This window comes from Balaenoptera physalus, assembly GCF_965194825.1.
Source record: "Balaenoptera physalus genome assembly, chromosome: 13".
NCBI lineage: Eukaryota > Metazoa > Chordata > Mammalia > Artiodactyla > Balaenopteridae > Balaenoptera > Balaenoptera physalus.
In genome coordinates, this window is record NC_138892.1 from 5,710,463 (window position 1) to 5,726,533 (window position 16,071).

The following is a 16,071-nucleotide window of genomic DNA, read 5'->3' on the forward strand; positions in this document are numbered from 1 at the left end:
GAATCGTCCGCTCATGACAGTCCTCGAGCCCTGGGGAGGCAGGCACTGTGTGTCCTGTTCACTCCTCACAACAGCCTTGAGAAATCTCCTGGCTGCGTTTAGTGCCAAGAAAACAGGAGCTCAGAAAATCTGGCTCACCCGCGGTCACCCCGAGAGGTGGGATTCGGGCCAAGGTCTCACGCCTAGGCCGGTGTTCTTCCACTAGACTCGAGGCACTCCTGGGACGCTGCACGCCCCCCAGCTCTGCGGCCCTTCAGCCCTTTTTCTGGGCGGCAGGCGCTGACCCGAGAGTGGGGCTGGCCCTTGGGCTTCCTCTGGGCGCCCCTCACTGGGCTTCTCTCCCTCCAGGCACCAGCTTGCTGCAGGAGGTGGTCTATTTGGTGAGCCAGGGGGCCGACCCTGATGAGATTGGCTTGATGAACATCGACGAGCAGCTCCCGGTTCTGGAGTACCCGCAGCCGGGCCTGGACATCATCAAGGTGGGCTCTGGGCAGGTGGCAGCAGCCCACACGACCCCCTTGGGGCCTTTCCATGGTCGCACCCTGAGTGACGGTTGCTCCTGAGGGGTTCCTGGGGGCCTCGTGGGTGGAGGGAGAGCAGCGAGCTCCTGGGACCCCCAGGTAGCTGGAGGTGGGGGGGAAGACTGATGGGCCTGAGCTGGTGGCAGTGACCCTGGAGCTGAACCAGTGGGTGACGTGGGTGGCTTGGAGGGGGAAAGGAGGCAGATGCCAGGAGTAGGGGAGATGGGGGGGAGTGTAGGGGTGAGGGGCCTCCCGCTGTGGCTCATCCCATCTGTTGAGGGTGGGATGTGTTTGCATCGAACATTTGGTGTCAAGAGTGAAATAAACATTATTCCCAAGTCCCATCCTCTCTACCCCTCAGACAGATCTGGAGTTTTTTCTCTCCATCCTCCCCTCTGCCACCTCTTCGTTCAGGCCTCATTTCCTGGGTGGCCCGCCTGTCCCTCCTCCCACTAGACGAGCATCCTGAAATAAGCTCTGAGAATGCCCCCCACCGCCGGTCGTTGTCCCGTGTAAGCCGGTCTCTGCACCCCAGCCTCCAGCGTTGGCCCACCTGCGTCCAGCCCCTCCCGCCCCTGTGCCCGCCACGGTGCTGCAGCCCGTGTTGACCCGCCGCTGAGCCTTCCAGTAGAGCTGCGTGGGCCCCCGCCGCGGGCTGCCCTGCTCTTGGCTTTGGGGTCCCGCCGAGGACTGAACTGACCGTGATGTCACAGCCCTCGCAGAGCTGAGGTCCCAGTGAGCGAGCCCCCAGGACAGGAAAACTGAGAGTCCTAGTGGTTGAAGGGTGGCCACGCCAGACGGAAGCAAAGTGGGACGGGGCGGGGCCTGTCGGGGAGCGGGGGGGACGTCTGAGTCAGGGAGCGGAGCGCTGGCCGAGGGAGGGGCCGGGTCGGTCCAGGAGCTGCAGGAGTTCTGTGCTGAGGCTGACTGCGGGGCCCCCTCTCTGCGGCCGCTCCAGGCTGCCATCGTGGCCCACGTCCTCTCAGCAGACCCCTGACGGTACACTCTGACTCAGGCCACGGGGGCCGAGGACGGGGACTGCGTCGGCCCGTGTCTGCCCCCAGGGTCCAGCCTGGGTGGGGCTGGGGGGCCCTGTCTCAGGTGAGAAGGTTGTTCAGGGTGCAGGTGGTGCCGGTCCTGACTCGTCTGTGGCCCCGTCCGCCTGGGCCCCAGAGGAAGGCTGAGATGAGCGGTGCGTGTCCTCTGAGCGCCCCCCCTCTGCCCTGCTGCAGGAACTGACGTCCCCCCGCCTCATCAAGAGCCACCTCCCCTACCGCTTCCTGCCCTCAGACCTCCACAGCGGCGACTCCAAGGTAACCCCGCTCCCCGCTGCCCCCCGCGGCCCCCGGAACCAGAGGCCCATGTGCCAGTCCAGACGGTGGTCTGTCATAGGCCCAAGTTCCCAGACAACCTCGGTGTGCTAAGAGCGCTGGAGAGGCTGTCCTTGACCCCATGTCTCTAGCATTTTATCCGTGCTGCTCACTTTCGCTTTTCCTCGCAGCTGAACTTGACCAGCCAGAGCCCAGCCTCTGCCCATTGAAGGCCTGAGGACTCATGGCTGCTTTCACTGTCTCTGATTTTTTTCCTTTTTTCTCAACTGTATTAGACGTATGAGGCCTATAATTCTCATCACCAGGGCCAGGTCTATAAGTTTTCTGTCTTCCGCTGATTTTAAAGTAGTGCTAGAGACACCCCAGTGTTCACAGCAGCACTATTTACACTAGCCAAGACATGGAAGCAGCCTGAGTATTCATCAACGGATGAATGGATAAAGGTGTGGTTTATATATACAGTGGAATATTACTCAGCCATGAGAAAGAACAGAATTTTGCCATTTGCAGCAACATGGATGGCCTTGGAGAGCATTATGCTAAGTCAGACAGAGAAAGACAAATACTGTTTGATATCACTTATATGTGGAATCTAAAAAAACTACAACAAACTAGTGAGTATAATAAAAAAAGCAGCAGACTCACAGATACAGAGAACAAACTAGTGGTTACCAGAGGGGAGAGGGAAGGGGGGAGGGGCAGGATAGGGGGAGGGGATTAAGAAATACAAACTATTATGTATCAAATAAGCTACAAGGATATATTGTACAACATGGGGAGTATAGCCAATATGTTATAATAACTGTAAATGGAATATAACGTTTAAAAGTTGTGAATCACTCTATTGTACACCTGTAACTTATATATAATATTGTACAGCAACTATACCTCGATAGAAAAAAAAAAAAGGAGTGCTAGACAACACAAATATACTAAAACACTCAAGTAGTTGTCCTAGCTGATGCTATTGCATGGACAGGAGTACATCTCTGCTGAAACAGAATAATAGAGAAAAAGCGTTTGGCCTTGGTGCCCGAGGGGCTGACTTTGCTGTTGGAAACGGGGTCAGAAGAGTGGGTTGTAGGTCAGCGGAACCTGCACAGGGCGGCCTGCCTGGGACAGAGGATCGCAGACTAACCTCGTCCGTCCCTCTGTACCCCCCTCCCTCTTGCAGGTCATATACATGGCCCGGAACCCCAAGGACCTGGTGGTGTCCTATTACCAGTTCCACCGCTCCCTGCGGACCATGAGCTACCGAGGCACGTTCCAGGAGTTCTGCCGGAGGTTCATGAACGACAAGTGTAAGTGCCTGCGTGATGTTACTGCTCGCTGAGCACCTGTGAGTCCTTCGCGGGGCCCCCAGTTCTACAGTAACCGCGGGGCTGGCCTGCTTTCCCGCTGGCGGGCAGAGGAGCTGGGGCTGAGGGCTGTCAGGAAGCTCGTCCGAGGTCGAGCTAGTGCCAGACAGAGCGGGTGTCCCACGCTGAAGCCCTTGTCTCTCGCCACATCCTTGGGGTTCTGAGAAGTTCCCCAATTAAAAGCATCCCTCTTCCTGCCTGGATTCTGAGCAGTGAAAACGGTGGCCCAGATACCGCTGTTATCGGTGCCTGAGGCCAGAGTGGAGGCTGTGGCTTCATGGGAGAGCCCTGTGGGCCTTTAGCTGGACTTGAGGGTCAGGCTTGGCCCCCAGCCCCAGGCCCATGTGACAGGCGGGGTGCGCTTTGGGGGAGGGGGAAGGCAGTGCTCTGGACAGGAAGCTTGTTCCCGGGGAGAGGGGTGAGCTGGGGCCGAGCGAGCCAGGGCCCTTCCATGTCTCCCCTCCCCGGGGCGGAGTGGGCCAGGCAGTGGACCGGGGGGGGGAGCCGTCCCCTTGGCAGTGGGATCGGCAGCTCATCACTACGGTTCTGTTCCCCGCACCCCCGAGGTGGCTCCCCCATCGCCAGCCCTGGCTTCTCTGGGAACCCTTCTGTTTAGAGTTTGTGCCCAGGAGGGTTGTTTTTTTTTTTTTTTAATAAATTTATTTATTTTTATTTTATTATATTATTTATTTATTTATTTATTTTTGGCTGCATTGGGTCTTTGTTGCTGCACGCAGGCTTTCTCTAGTTGTGGCGAGCGGGGGCTACTCTGTGTTGTGGTGCACGGGCTTCTCATTGTGGTGGCTTCTCTTGTTGCAGAGCACAGGCTCTAGGCACACAGGCTTCAGTAGTTGTGGTGCGCTGGCTCAGTAGTTGTGGCTCATGGGCTCTAGAGCGCAGGCTCAGTAGTTGTGGCGCACGGGCTTAGTTGCTCCGCGGCATGTGGGATCTTCCCGGACCAGGGCTCGAACCCGTGACCCCTGCATTGGCAGGCGGATTCTTAACCACTGCGCCACCAGGGAAGTCCCCAGGAGGGTTTTGAAATGGGTCTTACATACCTGTTAATTAAACCTGCCCCCAGACTCCTCTGCACCCGAGTCTAAAAATACACTTCCTGTTTTATTTCCCAGCTCAAGTAGCCCTCAGCCTTGCTGTCCATCTGTTGTCCAACCCAGTCAGGGGTTCTTCAGCGAGGTCATGGGACAGGAGTGGAGTAAGGTGCATAATGGCGGTCCAGGAGTACAGCACCCCAAATTTAAATGGGTGGCCCGACTGGAGCTGCCTCCTGAGCCTGGCTGAAGACCAGGTCCTCCTTAGTGCGCCGCCCGCACCGCCTAAAGGCCCTCTCTTCCCTGCCCTTGAGTCTTTGCTTCAGCTGGGACTGGGAAGAGGGGCCCGGGTGGGAGGGGACAGGCGTAGGTGGCCCCAGCAGCTGTACCCTGAGACCCCTGGAACCTGCTAAAGGCCTCTGTCCAGCCTCCTTTCCCCCAGCCCACCCACCACCTGGCTCAGGCCCCTCGTGGTCTGCCAGGCATTTGGAGCAAGCCACTCCTGTGGTTCTCAAAGCCGTATTTCTAAGTGCCACTTTGCATCCCTGCCTTTATAGAAGCAGTCAGCTGCATGGGGCCAACACTGTCATAGATAGCGGTGTCCACCGAGCTCAGACTGCCCTGCGGTGCAGGGCTGAAAGCCTCCTGCTCGGGCCAGAGCCGTTAAAAGTTACCTAGTACAGGCCTCTCCGCTCTGTGAAGGTCACAGCACTGCCCGGCACTGAAGTTCAAGGCTGCACACACTGGCTGTGGTCCCGCCAAAGCCTCTGCACCCATGTACCTAGCCTCTCCAATCCTGTTTATTCTCTGCGCTCCCGCCCAATTCCGGCTCTCGAGGAGGCTTGCCTTCTCTGTCCGAGGTTCTGAAGAACTTGAAGAATGAAGCGCAGAAGGGGCTGTGAAATGATGCTGTTCGCTAACAGAGCGAGGACACGCTGCCCGAGCCCTGTGTTGGGGGTCGTGACCTGCACGCTGCAGGGCTGGGGGGCCCTGGAGCCATGTGCCTGGGGGACAGGAGCAGGGCGGAGGAGTCCCTGTGTGTGACCTCTGTCCTCTCACCCCTGTCCCCGTGCGAGTGACCCTGTCCTCATGTCCTCGCTGTCCCCAAGTCACCCCCCGTCCGCAGCAGCCCTGGCCGTCTGTCCGCGAGTGTTCTCTGGGAAGGAGCAGGGTTTTCTTACCTACGTGTCCATGCCCAGTGGACTGCTCAGCCCCAGGGCGCGGCTCGCCTGGTCTGCGTGCCAGCTGTGGGCCCAGACTTGGGAGACTCCGCTCGGGGCCCCGAGGTCATCAGCCTGTCCGTGAGCTGCGCAGGTCCCTTCCTTCTCTGGACTCGCCCTTGTCCTGTAAAGCGGGAAGGCCAGCCTGTTACGTCCCGCCCTGTGCGTGCACGGAGCGGGGATGTGCCAGGCCTGGAGTCCGGGGCCCCGCAGCTAGAACTTTGCCGTGGGAGCGCCGGGGCCCAGAGAGGGCCAGGATTCACCCAGCGCTGGGTCTCCAGCAAGGCCTTTGGCTGAAGCCTGCCCTGTGTTGGTTCATTTCCGCCCCCTTACCCCTCCCCTTCCAGAGCTCCCCGCCCTTCGTTCCACGTGAAGTGCTGGAGGGGCGCCTAGCTGGCCCGAAGAGGGGCTTCTGCTCTGCTCTGGTCCCCCGGCCCACCCCTCAGCGACCCCTGACCCACGCCTCCATCCCTCAGGACCTCTCGTCGGGCTGCGGGGCCCAGGCTGCTGCTGTGCTGCCACCTGCTGGCGGGATGGCAGGCTGATGTTGTCGGGTCGCGCTGGCTGGGACCCAGGCGTTAGGTCACCCCTGTTTTCCCAGCCTTGGTCACGCGTGTAAGTGTAAGAGGTTGTCAGCACCTTGAGGTGTGCCTGTGCGGGGGCAGGAGCAGCCCTACCACTCAGGGTACTCCGCGCTACAAGTAGGACCCTCGCCGGCACCTTGCCTGTCCCACCCCGTGGAACCTTCCACCAGAGAGGAGGACGCACAGGCGCTGCCCCTCAGGCCGTCCTGTACGCGGGGCTCTCGGCGCCGTGGCAGCCCTGGGGGGCGGCAGAGAGGCTCAGGGCCCGCCGGCTCTCACGGCCAGCGAGGAGATGAGGGGCCAGCCACCTCTGTCCCAAGCCCTTGTCCTTTGCCCTCCGCCCTCTGTCTGACCTTGCCACCTGCTTCTGACCTGCTCCGCGGGCCCCCGCGGCCACTTCTTATGTCTTTAAGGCCCATTTGCAGGCCTTGCCTCTGTGCGCCGCTTCCCCTGCTGCCTCTTCCCCTCTGCTGCCTGCCCAGCCCTCACCGATCCTTCGAGGCTTGCCCGTGTCCGCGGGGCCTCCCTCCCGGTGCCGGTCACTCCATGTCGCCGTGCCAGTCTCCTTGGGGCTTTGCCACCAGGCCGGGAGCTCCACTGCAGGGCCCAGTGTTTGCGAGCTGGACGGGCGCTCGGGTGAGTGAGGACGCAGGCAGCAGGGCTACCACCCCTGACTGGCCCCTGTTATCCAGCCGGACCTGCTTCCCGATGCCCAGCAGGCCCAGGGGCCCCCATGTTCTTCGGCCGAGACCTTCCTCTGATTAGTGTGGAAGCCCCCTCGGGAGATGTCCTCATAGCGATGGGCACATCAGCGTGAATCGGCAGTGAGAATCAATCGTTTTTATGAAAAACGTTGCAAAGCAGCCTGGCCACACTGATCTGTGTCTCTGCCTGTGTGACCTCAACCCCACACCAAGGCCCTAAGGAGCGTGGGAAACGCGAGGGCTGGGGTGTGGGTGTGACCTGTCGTCCCGTCCTGCCCAACCTCGTGTGCCAGGACAGGGCCCGCTGCCCCTCTTCACCCCCGCGCCTTCCTGGTTCTGCCTGGTTCCAGGATTCTGTCTGTGATGCGCTGGCCTGGCAGGCCCCATTCGCAGCTCTGTCTAGAGCCTCCACACCCCATCCTAGCCCCGACGGCAAAACTCACTGGTCCTGTGTCCCACTTCCTCTGGGCGTCATTCTCTTCCCGGTCACCCCTTGTTAGAGAAACTCATGGGTGTCGGGTACCGTCCATACCCCCGGAGAACAGAGGCTTCCACGTAAGAGTCGGGGCTTCTGGGCAGCCGGGAGGCAGGGGCCGAGGCCTTGGGCAGGAGGCCAGGGGACGTGGCTCATCTGGGGGACTGCCGGTGGAGCCCAGGGCTTCCTGAAGCACAGCTACTGGGCAGAGTAGGGGAGCCTTCTGGCAGGGAAGGCAAGGAGCAAGGCCGCCTCACACATGCCGGCTCCCTCCCTGTGACTGGTCACCTGTCCCCTTGTTTCCACAGTGGGCTACGGCTCCTGGTTTGAGCACGTGCAGGAGTTCTGGGAGCACCGTATGGACTCGAACGTGCTTTTCCTCAAGTATGAAGACATGCACCGGGTGAGTGCCATAGGGGTGAGCGCCACGGGGGTGAGGGCCACGGGGGTGAGTGCCGTAGGGGTGAGCGCCACGGGGGTGAGTGCCGTAGGGGTGGGCGCCACGGGGGTGAGTGCCGTAGGGGTGGCACCACGGGGGTGAGCGCCACAGGAGGCACTGCCGGCCATGCCGTCAGTTTCACAGCCGCCGCCCCCAGTGCAGGCGGGCGGGCAGGGCCTGCAGCGCCAAGACCCCGAGCATCAGGTGTGACAGTCGGACTCAGGAGTTCGGGGTGGACCCAGGGTCCCCCTGACCAGTGTTTCGCCTCCAGCCGGTGCTGGCCCCCTGGGCCTCTGCCCTGCCCTGGCCCCCGGCCAAGCACAGCTTCTGGGTTGGTGGCGTGCGGTGCTTTCGAGAGGCCTGTTTATTGTTTTTCTGCTTCAGCAGCAGTGGAGCGATAGCCGGACTCACCCTGCTGCCACCCAGCACCCTCTCTGTAGGTGACCAGCTTGGGGCAAAGGGCTGAGATGGCAGAGTCCGAATTTCTCGTCCCAGCCTGTTTGCCTTAGGGTGGCAATTCTCAAAGTGCTGACAACCCTGGCGGGTGTACCTGTGAATCGATTCCTGTGACGAGTTCTTGAGTGCCTGGCACAGAGGGTGACGGGCACTGGGTGGTGGTTGAGTGCATGTGCCGGGCTGGGCGGTGGTGCTGGGGCAGCGAGGCAGGACGTCTCCTGTGCCCTCGGGAAAGCGAGGTCTGGAAGGGGGGCCGGCACGTCCCGTATCGGTGTCAGTACCGTCGTCCTCAGCACGTTGAGAGCCTCGCTGTGTGCCGAGCGTGTGCCAGGTCCCCTTGGTCCTGGAACCCCGCTGCCCCCTGCCAGGTCTGAACCCTGCCGCTGCCCGAGCAGAAGTGCTGACGCCTCTCCTTTCTCAGGGCGACAGTGCGAACCTGCCCCAGCCCAGCCCTCCTCCCCGCAACGTCCTTCCCTTTCCTCGGCTCCTCTTTGCCGAGGGACCTCAGACTTGTCTCCGCTCCTGAGCCCCTCCAGGCAGGCTCACCCCGTCCCCAGGCTGCTCTGTCAAGGTCACCACGACCCCCGTGTGTCTGGGTCCCTCGGTCCCGCCCTCCTAGCAGCAGGTGACAGGCAGTCGGTCACACTTGGTCGTGCGTCCCACATCCCCGGATGCTCCCCTTGACTCCTCCACGGCAGCAGCCCTGCCTCTGCCCCCAGACCTTGGCTCTGGTCTCCTCCATCCACACTCCCTCCCCTGGTGGCCTCAGCTGGGCCTCGGGCCCACAGGCCCGATTCGGACCCTCTCCAGGCTCATCTCCGTCCACCCACTGCACCTTTCTGCCTGGGTGTGTGGTGCAGATCGCAGACGTAACGTGTCTAAACCAAACTCCGGAGGGGTCCCCTTGGGACCTCCGCGCTTTCACCCGTCTGCATCCAGGGCAGCGGCTCCGTCCTCCACTGCTCACGCAGAAGTCTGGACTCATCCTTGACTTCTCCCTCTCACACCTGGCCTTCATTTCCCAAATCCTGTTGGCTCTACCTTCAAAACGTATCTCTTGTGTGACTGTTTCTCCCCAGTTCTGCCCCCGTCTCCCTGGCCCAGGTCGGTGTCACTGTGGCCTGGGTTTTCGCAGCCTCCCTGCCTCTTCCTCCCGCCCCCCCCCCCCCCAAACACAAACAGTAAAATGCACTGGATGATGATAAATGCTGAAAAATAAAGCAGAAAAGGGAAGTGCTGGGGAAGGGGGGTGGCAGGTTTAAGTGCAGGTCAGGGAAAGCGTCACTGATGGGGACAAAGACCTGAAAGAAGGGAGGGAGTGACCCATGTGGACACCTGGAGAAGAACATTCCAGATGGGACACAGCAAACTAAAGTCCCAGAAAGTACCCGCCTGACAGGCTGAAGGAACAGCATGGAAGCCAGCGTGGACCCGGCTGTCAGGCCCCTGCAGGTCGGGGTGCGGGTCCGGGTGTCTGCCCAGAGGGACGTGGGCCGGAGTGAGCAGGTGGGCGGGGCCCCTCCGGAGGCTGTTGGGCTGCACCCGTAATGCTCCGCTCTCAGGAATGGTGCGGCGATGGGGCCCAGAGATGGCTTTATGTCAGCGAGTCAAGTAGAGCTGAATCTTGCTTCACACCAAGCCAGCTCCCCCTGCCTGGTGGGGTGGGCCGGCCCTGAGGCCTGCCTGGGGTCCCTAGGGTCTCCCAGTTCTCCCGAGCGCCAGTCTAGATTCCAGCGGAGGGCGTGGTGGGACGGGGAGAGAGTGAGCTGGTCTTGCTCCTGGTGCAGTTCAAAGGGCTTTTCCTTCTTGCTGCTGTTTAAGATGACCGCAGCTATATCAGGACCTCACGTCTGCTTCCGTGGGACCTGGGTTTGAATTCCAGGTCTGCCACTTGAGAGCTGAGTGCCCTTGGGCAGTTTCTTCACTTGGATTTTATTTCCAGATGAGGCCAATTTCAGGCTTGTCTTGAGGACTAAGTAAGGCTGTGCATGCAGTACCCGAAGTCGTGTTCTGTAAAGGCGCCACCTCCGACGGGCTCCCGCGCTCTGCTCTTGTCTTCCAGGACCTGGTGGCGATGGTGGAGCAGCTGGCCCGGTTCCTGGGGGTGCCGTGTGACAAGGCGCAGCTGGAGTCCCTGACCGAGCACTGCCGCCAGCTGGTGGACCAGTGCTGCGACGCCGAGGCCCTGCCTGTGGGCCGGGGTACGCGCCCCGCCTGCCCCCCCACCCCTTCCCTCTGCCTCTGTCTGGGGCCCCGGGGGCCTCGTCCCCCTTCCTGCCACTGTCCTCGCGCGTTCTGGACCACAGTCCCCCCACATCAGGGTTCCGCTGCCCTGAGCCTCGTTTCTCCAGAGCCCTGTGTTCTTCGAGGGGCAGGAAGGTAACCCGAGAAGTGTCGCTGAGGCTCCCCGGAGCTCCCCGCTGGAGCTGGCCTTGTCACCCCGCGCACGGTGTCGGAGTTCGCGGGCGTGGCTGCCGGATGTCTCAGGCTCTGTGGGCAAGAGGCGTTTCAGGCGGGCGCCTTCCCAGATGCCCCACGGGGCAGACCCTGGGGATGGGTTGGGGGCTGTGGTGTTTAGAAGCGCAGTGCGTGCACGTGGCCTCCTTGAGCTCCAGCTGGCCCGCGGGAGTCGAGGGAAGAGGGTGGGGAGAGTCCGTGTGCGGAAGGGCCGTTTCCCTCCATCCCCCAGGGGAGCTAGCAGCGCGCGGAGGAGCAGCCCCGTCGGGGGAAGGGGTGTGGGGTGTGTGTGCGTGTGCGCACGCGTATGTGTGTGGTCTGTGTGTCTGTGTGTGGGGTGTGTGTCTGTGGCGTGTATGTGGCGTGTGTGTGTGTGTGTGGTGTGTGTGGTGTCTGTGGTGTGTATATGGGGGGGTGTGGTGTGTGTGTCGTGTGTGTGGTGTGTGTGTGTGGTGTCTGTGGTGTGTATGTGGGGGGTGTGTGTGGTGTGTGTGTGTGCGTGGTGTGTATGTGGGGGGTGTGTGTGTGTCTGGTGTGTGTCTGGTGTGTGTGTGTGTCTGTGGTGTGTGTGTGTGTATGTGGGGTGTGTGTCTGTGGTGTGTATGTGTGTGTGGTGTGTGTGTGTGATGTGTATGTGAGGTGTGTGTGGTGTGTGTGTGTGTGTGTGGTGTGTATGTGTGTGTGTGTATGTGGGGTGTGTGTCTGTGGTGTGTATGTGTGTGTGGTGTGTGTGTGTGATGTGTATGTGAGGTGTGTGTGGTGTGTGTGTGTCTGTGGTGTGTATGTGTGTGTGTGTATGTGGGGTGTGTGTCTGTGGTGTGTATGTGTGTGTGGTGTGTGTGTGTGATGTGTATGTGAGGTGTGTGTGGTGTGTGTGTGTGTGTGGTGTGTGTGTGTGTAGTGTGTGTGTGTCTGTGACGTGTATGTGAGGTGTGTGTAGTGTGTGTGTGTCTGTGGTGTGTATGTGTGTGTGTGTGTGTGTGTGTGTGTGTGTGAGAGAGAGAGAGCGCGAGCGAGCAGGAAACGCGGGCCTCAGCCGCCACAGAGGCTGGCGCTCCCTCCCGGTGCGAGAGCTGTGTCTTGCGCGTGAAGCAGTTCGAGGTGAGGCGGGAGTTCCGGGCGGGAATCCTCCGCAGACCCACCCGGGTTGCTCTCCGTGCCCTCAGGGCTTGTGGTAGTCGCGGCTGCTCGGCAGTGGCGCGCTCGGGCACTAGAATCCCCGGCGCCGCTGGGAGCTGCCCGAGGCCTGTGAGCCAGCCCTTCAGCAGGAGTCGCGCCTGACTCGGTGCTGTGGACCCGAGGCCGGTTCCCAGCTCCCTCGGGTGGTGAGAATGTTCGAGAGGAGGGCCCGGAAGCGACGCCGGACTCTGCAGGCAGCTGCCTGGAGCGGAGAGAAGCGCTGGGCTGCGGCCTGGCCTGGCCAAGCTCGGGCCACGCCTTTGAGCTTCTCCGGCCTTTGGTCCTTCCTCTAAGGAGGGCCGGTCGTGGCTGCCAACCCGCTTGGCTCGCAGGGCTGTTCTGAAGGTCAGGGCGCGAGCGCCTTCCTGTAAAGGCAGGTGGGCCGCTCTCCAAGAAGACACTAATAAGCCGCGTCACCCTGCCGTTTTGTTCCTGGCTGCATCTTCACAAATGTTCATTATTTAAAATTTATTTGCTCTTTTTTATTTTGCTTTCGCTGTGTTTTGTCATCCTTGGGTGTGACCTTCTCCAGAATGCCCCCTTCGGTTCATTTGTGTGGTTAAGAAGTGTCGCGAACATACTGCGTGCCCATATGCTTCTTCCGATGTGTTTGCTTTATCATCGTTTACCTTGGTTTTGCTTTATTTCAGTTCTTTGATTTTGTTTTCTTTTAGCATATTGCCTCTTTGCTCAGAAGACCTCCTTGCGTTGGTGAGAATGCAGGGGCTTGAGTAGCCAGCTGCATTGCTTAGATTTGATTCATATCACAGCATAAATTGCACTGTCTTGATTCCAAATCCTAAACCAGGTGGGTGACTCCTTTCATGAGCTCTCAGCTGCCTCAGCTGAGAAAAATAGTCATGGAAAAATATATTTATGGTGTGATTGGTCTAGAAGCTTTTAGTTTTGTCCCTTAGGTATCATTAGAGGGTACCAAGAGCAGTGTCTCTTGTTTTTTCCTCTCCAACACTGACATATAATTTTTCATCACCGAAGAGAAAATCCTTGTCACTTTGGATCTATTAGCTCAGCATTTGCAAGGTTGCAGTTTCATATGTGAGGTCCTGCCAGGACAAGGACGACTGTTAATAACAGAGCTAACGAAGGATGTTTGCTGGAGACGGTCAGAGCTCTGATCTCAGAGATGCTGACGGTGAATAGAATTCTAAACGGGCATTTCAGTCCCCCGAGGCGGTTATATAAAAGCACAGCCCCTGCTCTCCGGGTGACGCGTTCACAGCTCCTGTAGGTGGGAGGGCGGGACCCTCACTCGTGACATCTTCACAGTCGCCATTCATATGTGACCAGAACAACTGGAGATTTTGTAGTTAAGGAAAGTGGGTTCAGCAGTTTTCGTCATTTTGAGCTCTCTCTTCCCTTCATAAAGGGATGGGTAGGCCCGAGCCTGCACATCAGTCTGCACTCTCCAGGCTCCCTCACATCTGCCAGGAGGAGGTCGCATTTTCTGACCAAGCCTCGCTGAGCTGTGGCTGTGATGGAGTGGCTGGGGGGCCCGGGACTCGTTCTGATGTTGAGTTGGGAGCTCTGACCGTTTTTCTCCCTTTAAATTCCTCCCTGACGATGCACGAGCAGGCTTCTCGAAATCTTCACCCTTGACCTGGTCAGGCGGCTTCCTGCTCACCATAAAATGTTCTACCTTTTTGGATGATTTTTTTTTTTTCCTTTTAAAATTCTCCAGAAGCAAATCCTGCCTTGGTGGAGCTGTTGAGCCGTGAGTGAGTAGTGGTGTCATGAGGACCCAGATCCACATGGTGCCCAGAGCCGCAGATCTGTTCCACAGACACTGTCTGTCCTCTGCGGTGTTGTGACTCACCCGCTTTGTGCCTGGTGCTGGGGATTCGGTGGTGGATGGGCAAGGCCCGCAGCTCTGCACATTTGTGGTGCTGGGCGGAAAGCACATCGGGATGACCAGACTCAGGGAAGAGGGTTCAGCTGGTCTGTAGTTCACGTGGCCCATCCTGCCCCAATAGGCCAGGTTCAGAGGGGTCCGGGAATAGATCTGGAACCTTCCAGATCCATTTCCTGTGGTTTGGTAGCTGGCCTGACAGCAGGTGAATTCAGCACATTCTGCTGTTGTTTGTGTTTTAGGAAGAGTCGGGCTGTGGAAGGACATCTTCACTGTCTCCATGAACGAGAAGTTTGATTTGGTGTATAAACAGAAGATGGGAAAGTGTGACCTCATGTTCAACTTTTACTTATAATAACAGCAACAGCAAACTTGCATGCTCACAGTACCCAGACACTAATAGCTCAAAGTCCCGTTTGCACTCATTTGTTACTTGCTGGACAAGCTCTGGAAGTGGTGTAAGACACGGCGCAGAAATGGAGGAAGTGGGGTTATTTCCTATCCAGAGCAGCTGTCTCGCCTTGGAATTTGAAGTCTACATGTCTGATTACAAAGATTGCGGTTCTGATGACCTGGACCATACGTATCCTGTCTGTAACATATGCAGCTAGAATGTCTACCTTTTACAACCCACATTATTTATTGTATTTTATAGAGCTTTTCACTGGAAATCTAAATAAATGTCAGTAAACCAAATAAAAGTTCATTTCCGAGGGACTCAGGAGCGAGCCACACCCGCATGGTAGGAAGATCTCAGGGTTGACTCTTTGTTTTTGTAGTTTTCTTCCGGAAGGCACAGCCATTCGGTTCTTGTCTGGTTGTGAGACTCTGGTGAGGACCGAGGGTGAGTCGGGTGTCGGGGGGACCTTGTTTCTTCTGGTGGCGTTCAGTTCTCAGTAGTCGCCCCGGGATAACAGCAGGAACTGTTCACTGGGGCGTTTTCAGAGAGGATGCCCTCCTGCCAGCGACCCCCGGCCAGTGGCTCCGAGGCTGATGCGGAGGACCCGGTGGGACGGGCGCGCGACGCGGCGACCGGAGAGCCCGCCACAGAGACACTGAGTCCACTCGGAACCTGGCTTTTCGTTCCGCAGTCTTACGTTCATTCCCCAAAGCAGAAACCTGCTTATGTTGGCAAACAGATGATTGATGGTAAATTCTAGAACTCCTGGGTCTTTACATACCGTTCATGTTCCATCTGGGCCTGCAGCTCTGCGCCCCAGAGACCCGATGTGCGAGCGTAGCGCCCTGTCTCACCCAGACGGGGCTGGCGATGTCGCCTTCGGCGCTGTGTCCGAGGGAGCGGAGGTGCGGTCTTTACTGCCCCACCACTCGCTTCGTTGACTGGCCCACGCTAGTTCGGAGGAGCGATGGAAGGGCGGCCAGGTGAGAGCAGGGCCGGCGGCCAGTTTGTTCGCACGCTGCCACCGCGGTGGGACGGGGCCGTCCTGGCTGTCTGTATGGCTGGGAAGTGCCCGGAGTGGTGGCCGGAGGGGCTCTCTTCTGCGTGGTGTCTTTGGAAGGTGCGGACGTGCGCTTTGTTACTCGTTGAGGAGAGCGGCTGGAGCAGGGCAGGTGGTACTCGGCGTCTCGTGGTGGGCTTAGCCACACCTTTTCTGTGTATCTGCGAGGGAGGCAGCTTTCTGTGAAATTTCTTTTCTATTTTTCTATTTCTAGTACTGTATGGATATTACTGAGCTCCACACGTGGTACTTCTGTGCTTGCTTGCGTCTTTAATAAAGACACGTCCCATGCCTTGTGTCCAGCTTGTGCTGACGGGTGCAGATGGGGGCCCTGCGTGGTCCCCTCAGCGCTTCAGGGCAACGAGAGTGAGCCCCGCTGACCTCCGTCCCTGGGGCTCAGAGGGTCTTGGGCCCGTGTCGGGCTGGGTCACTCAAGACTCAGTGTTCCAAGGGTTGAATTTCCCTCCCTGTTTGTCCCTTCACCTTTGGTATCTTTTTTAAGCTGAAGTGAAAGGAAGGGTGGGGGGAAAGGAGAAAAGCATGGGAGAGGTTTTGGTGCACCTGGGGGTCCAGGGGTCTCGGTCTCTGTCTTGGAAGGTCCCATTTTCAACAAGTGGACGGTGGTATAGAGACCAACCCGGCTGATGGCACTTCGCCCCTGTGAATTCCAGAGTCCGTCTAACCGATTCCTTGTGGAAGGAAAGTCCAGGACATTGTTTCAGTGAATAAAGCTTCGGCTTTCTGAAAACTCATGTTTATTTTCAAATGGACTAGTTCCTTTAGGTCTCAGGTGAAATCCCGGAATTTATTTTGTACCTGGGATGACCCTAGACCCCCAGGCCCCAGGTTAGTTAAAGGAATATCCAGTCTGCTATGTCCCAGGGGGTCTGCTCCCAAATCACTTACAAATCACCTAAAATAAAGCAGACAATAAAGGTAGAGCCACTGGATCAAGAAGCAGGGCAGTGCCA

General features: G+C 58.7%; 1 protein-coding gene across 2 annotated transcripts in view; it reads left to right on the plus strand.

Moving 5' to 3' along the window:
- The window catches only part of SULT4A1 (sulfotransferase family 4A member 1), a 34,107-nt gene extending 18,715 nt beyond the window's left edge, over window positions 1-15,392 (plus strand). Inside the window, exons 2-8 of one of the 2 annotated variants that reach the window (XR_014252483.1) lie at window positions 349-479; window positions 1,754-1,834; window positions 3,027-3,153; window positions 7,551-7,645; window positions 10,200-10,338; window positions 12,448-12,581; window positions 13,883-13,969. Coding sequence is in view for 1 of the 2 variants with exons in the window: in XM_082420554.1 (XP_082276680.1) it covers window positions 349-479; window positions 1,754-1,834; window positions 3,027-3,153; window positions 7,551-7,645; window positions 10,200-10,338; window positions 13,883-13,995 (686 nt within the window). In the remaining variant the exon portion in view is untranslated. Of the gene's footprint in view, window positions 1-348; window positions 480-1,753; window positions 1,835-3,026; window positions 3,154-7,550; window positions 7,646-10,199; window positions 10,339-12,447; window positions 12,582-13,882 lie in introns of both variants that reach the window. The other variant, XM_082420554.1, reaches the window with a different exon arrangement.
- Window positions 15,393-16,071: the final 679 nt, after the last annotated feature.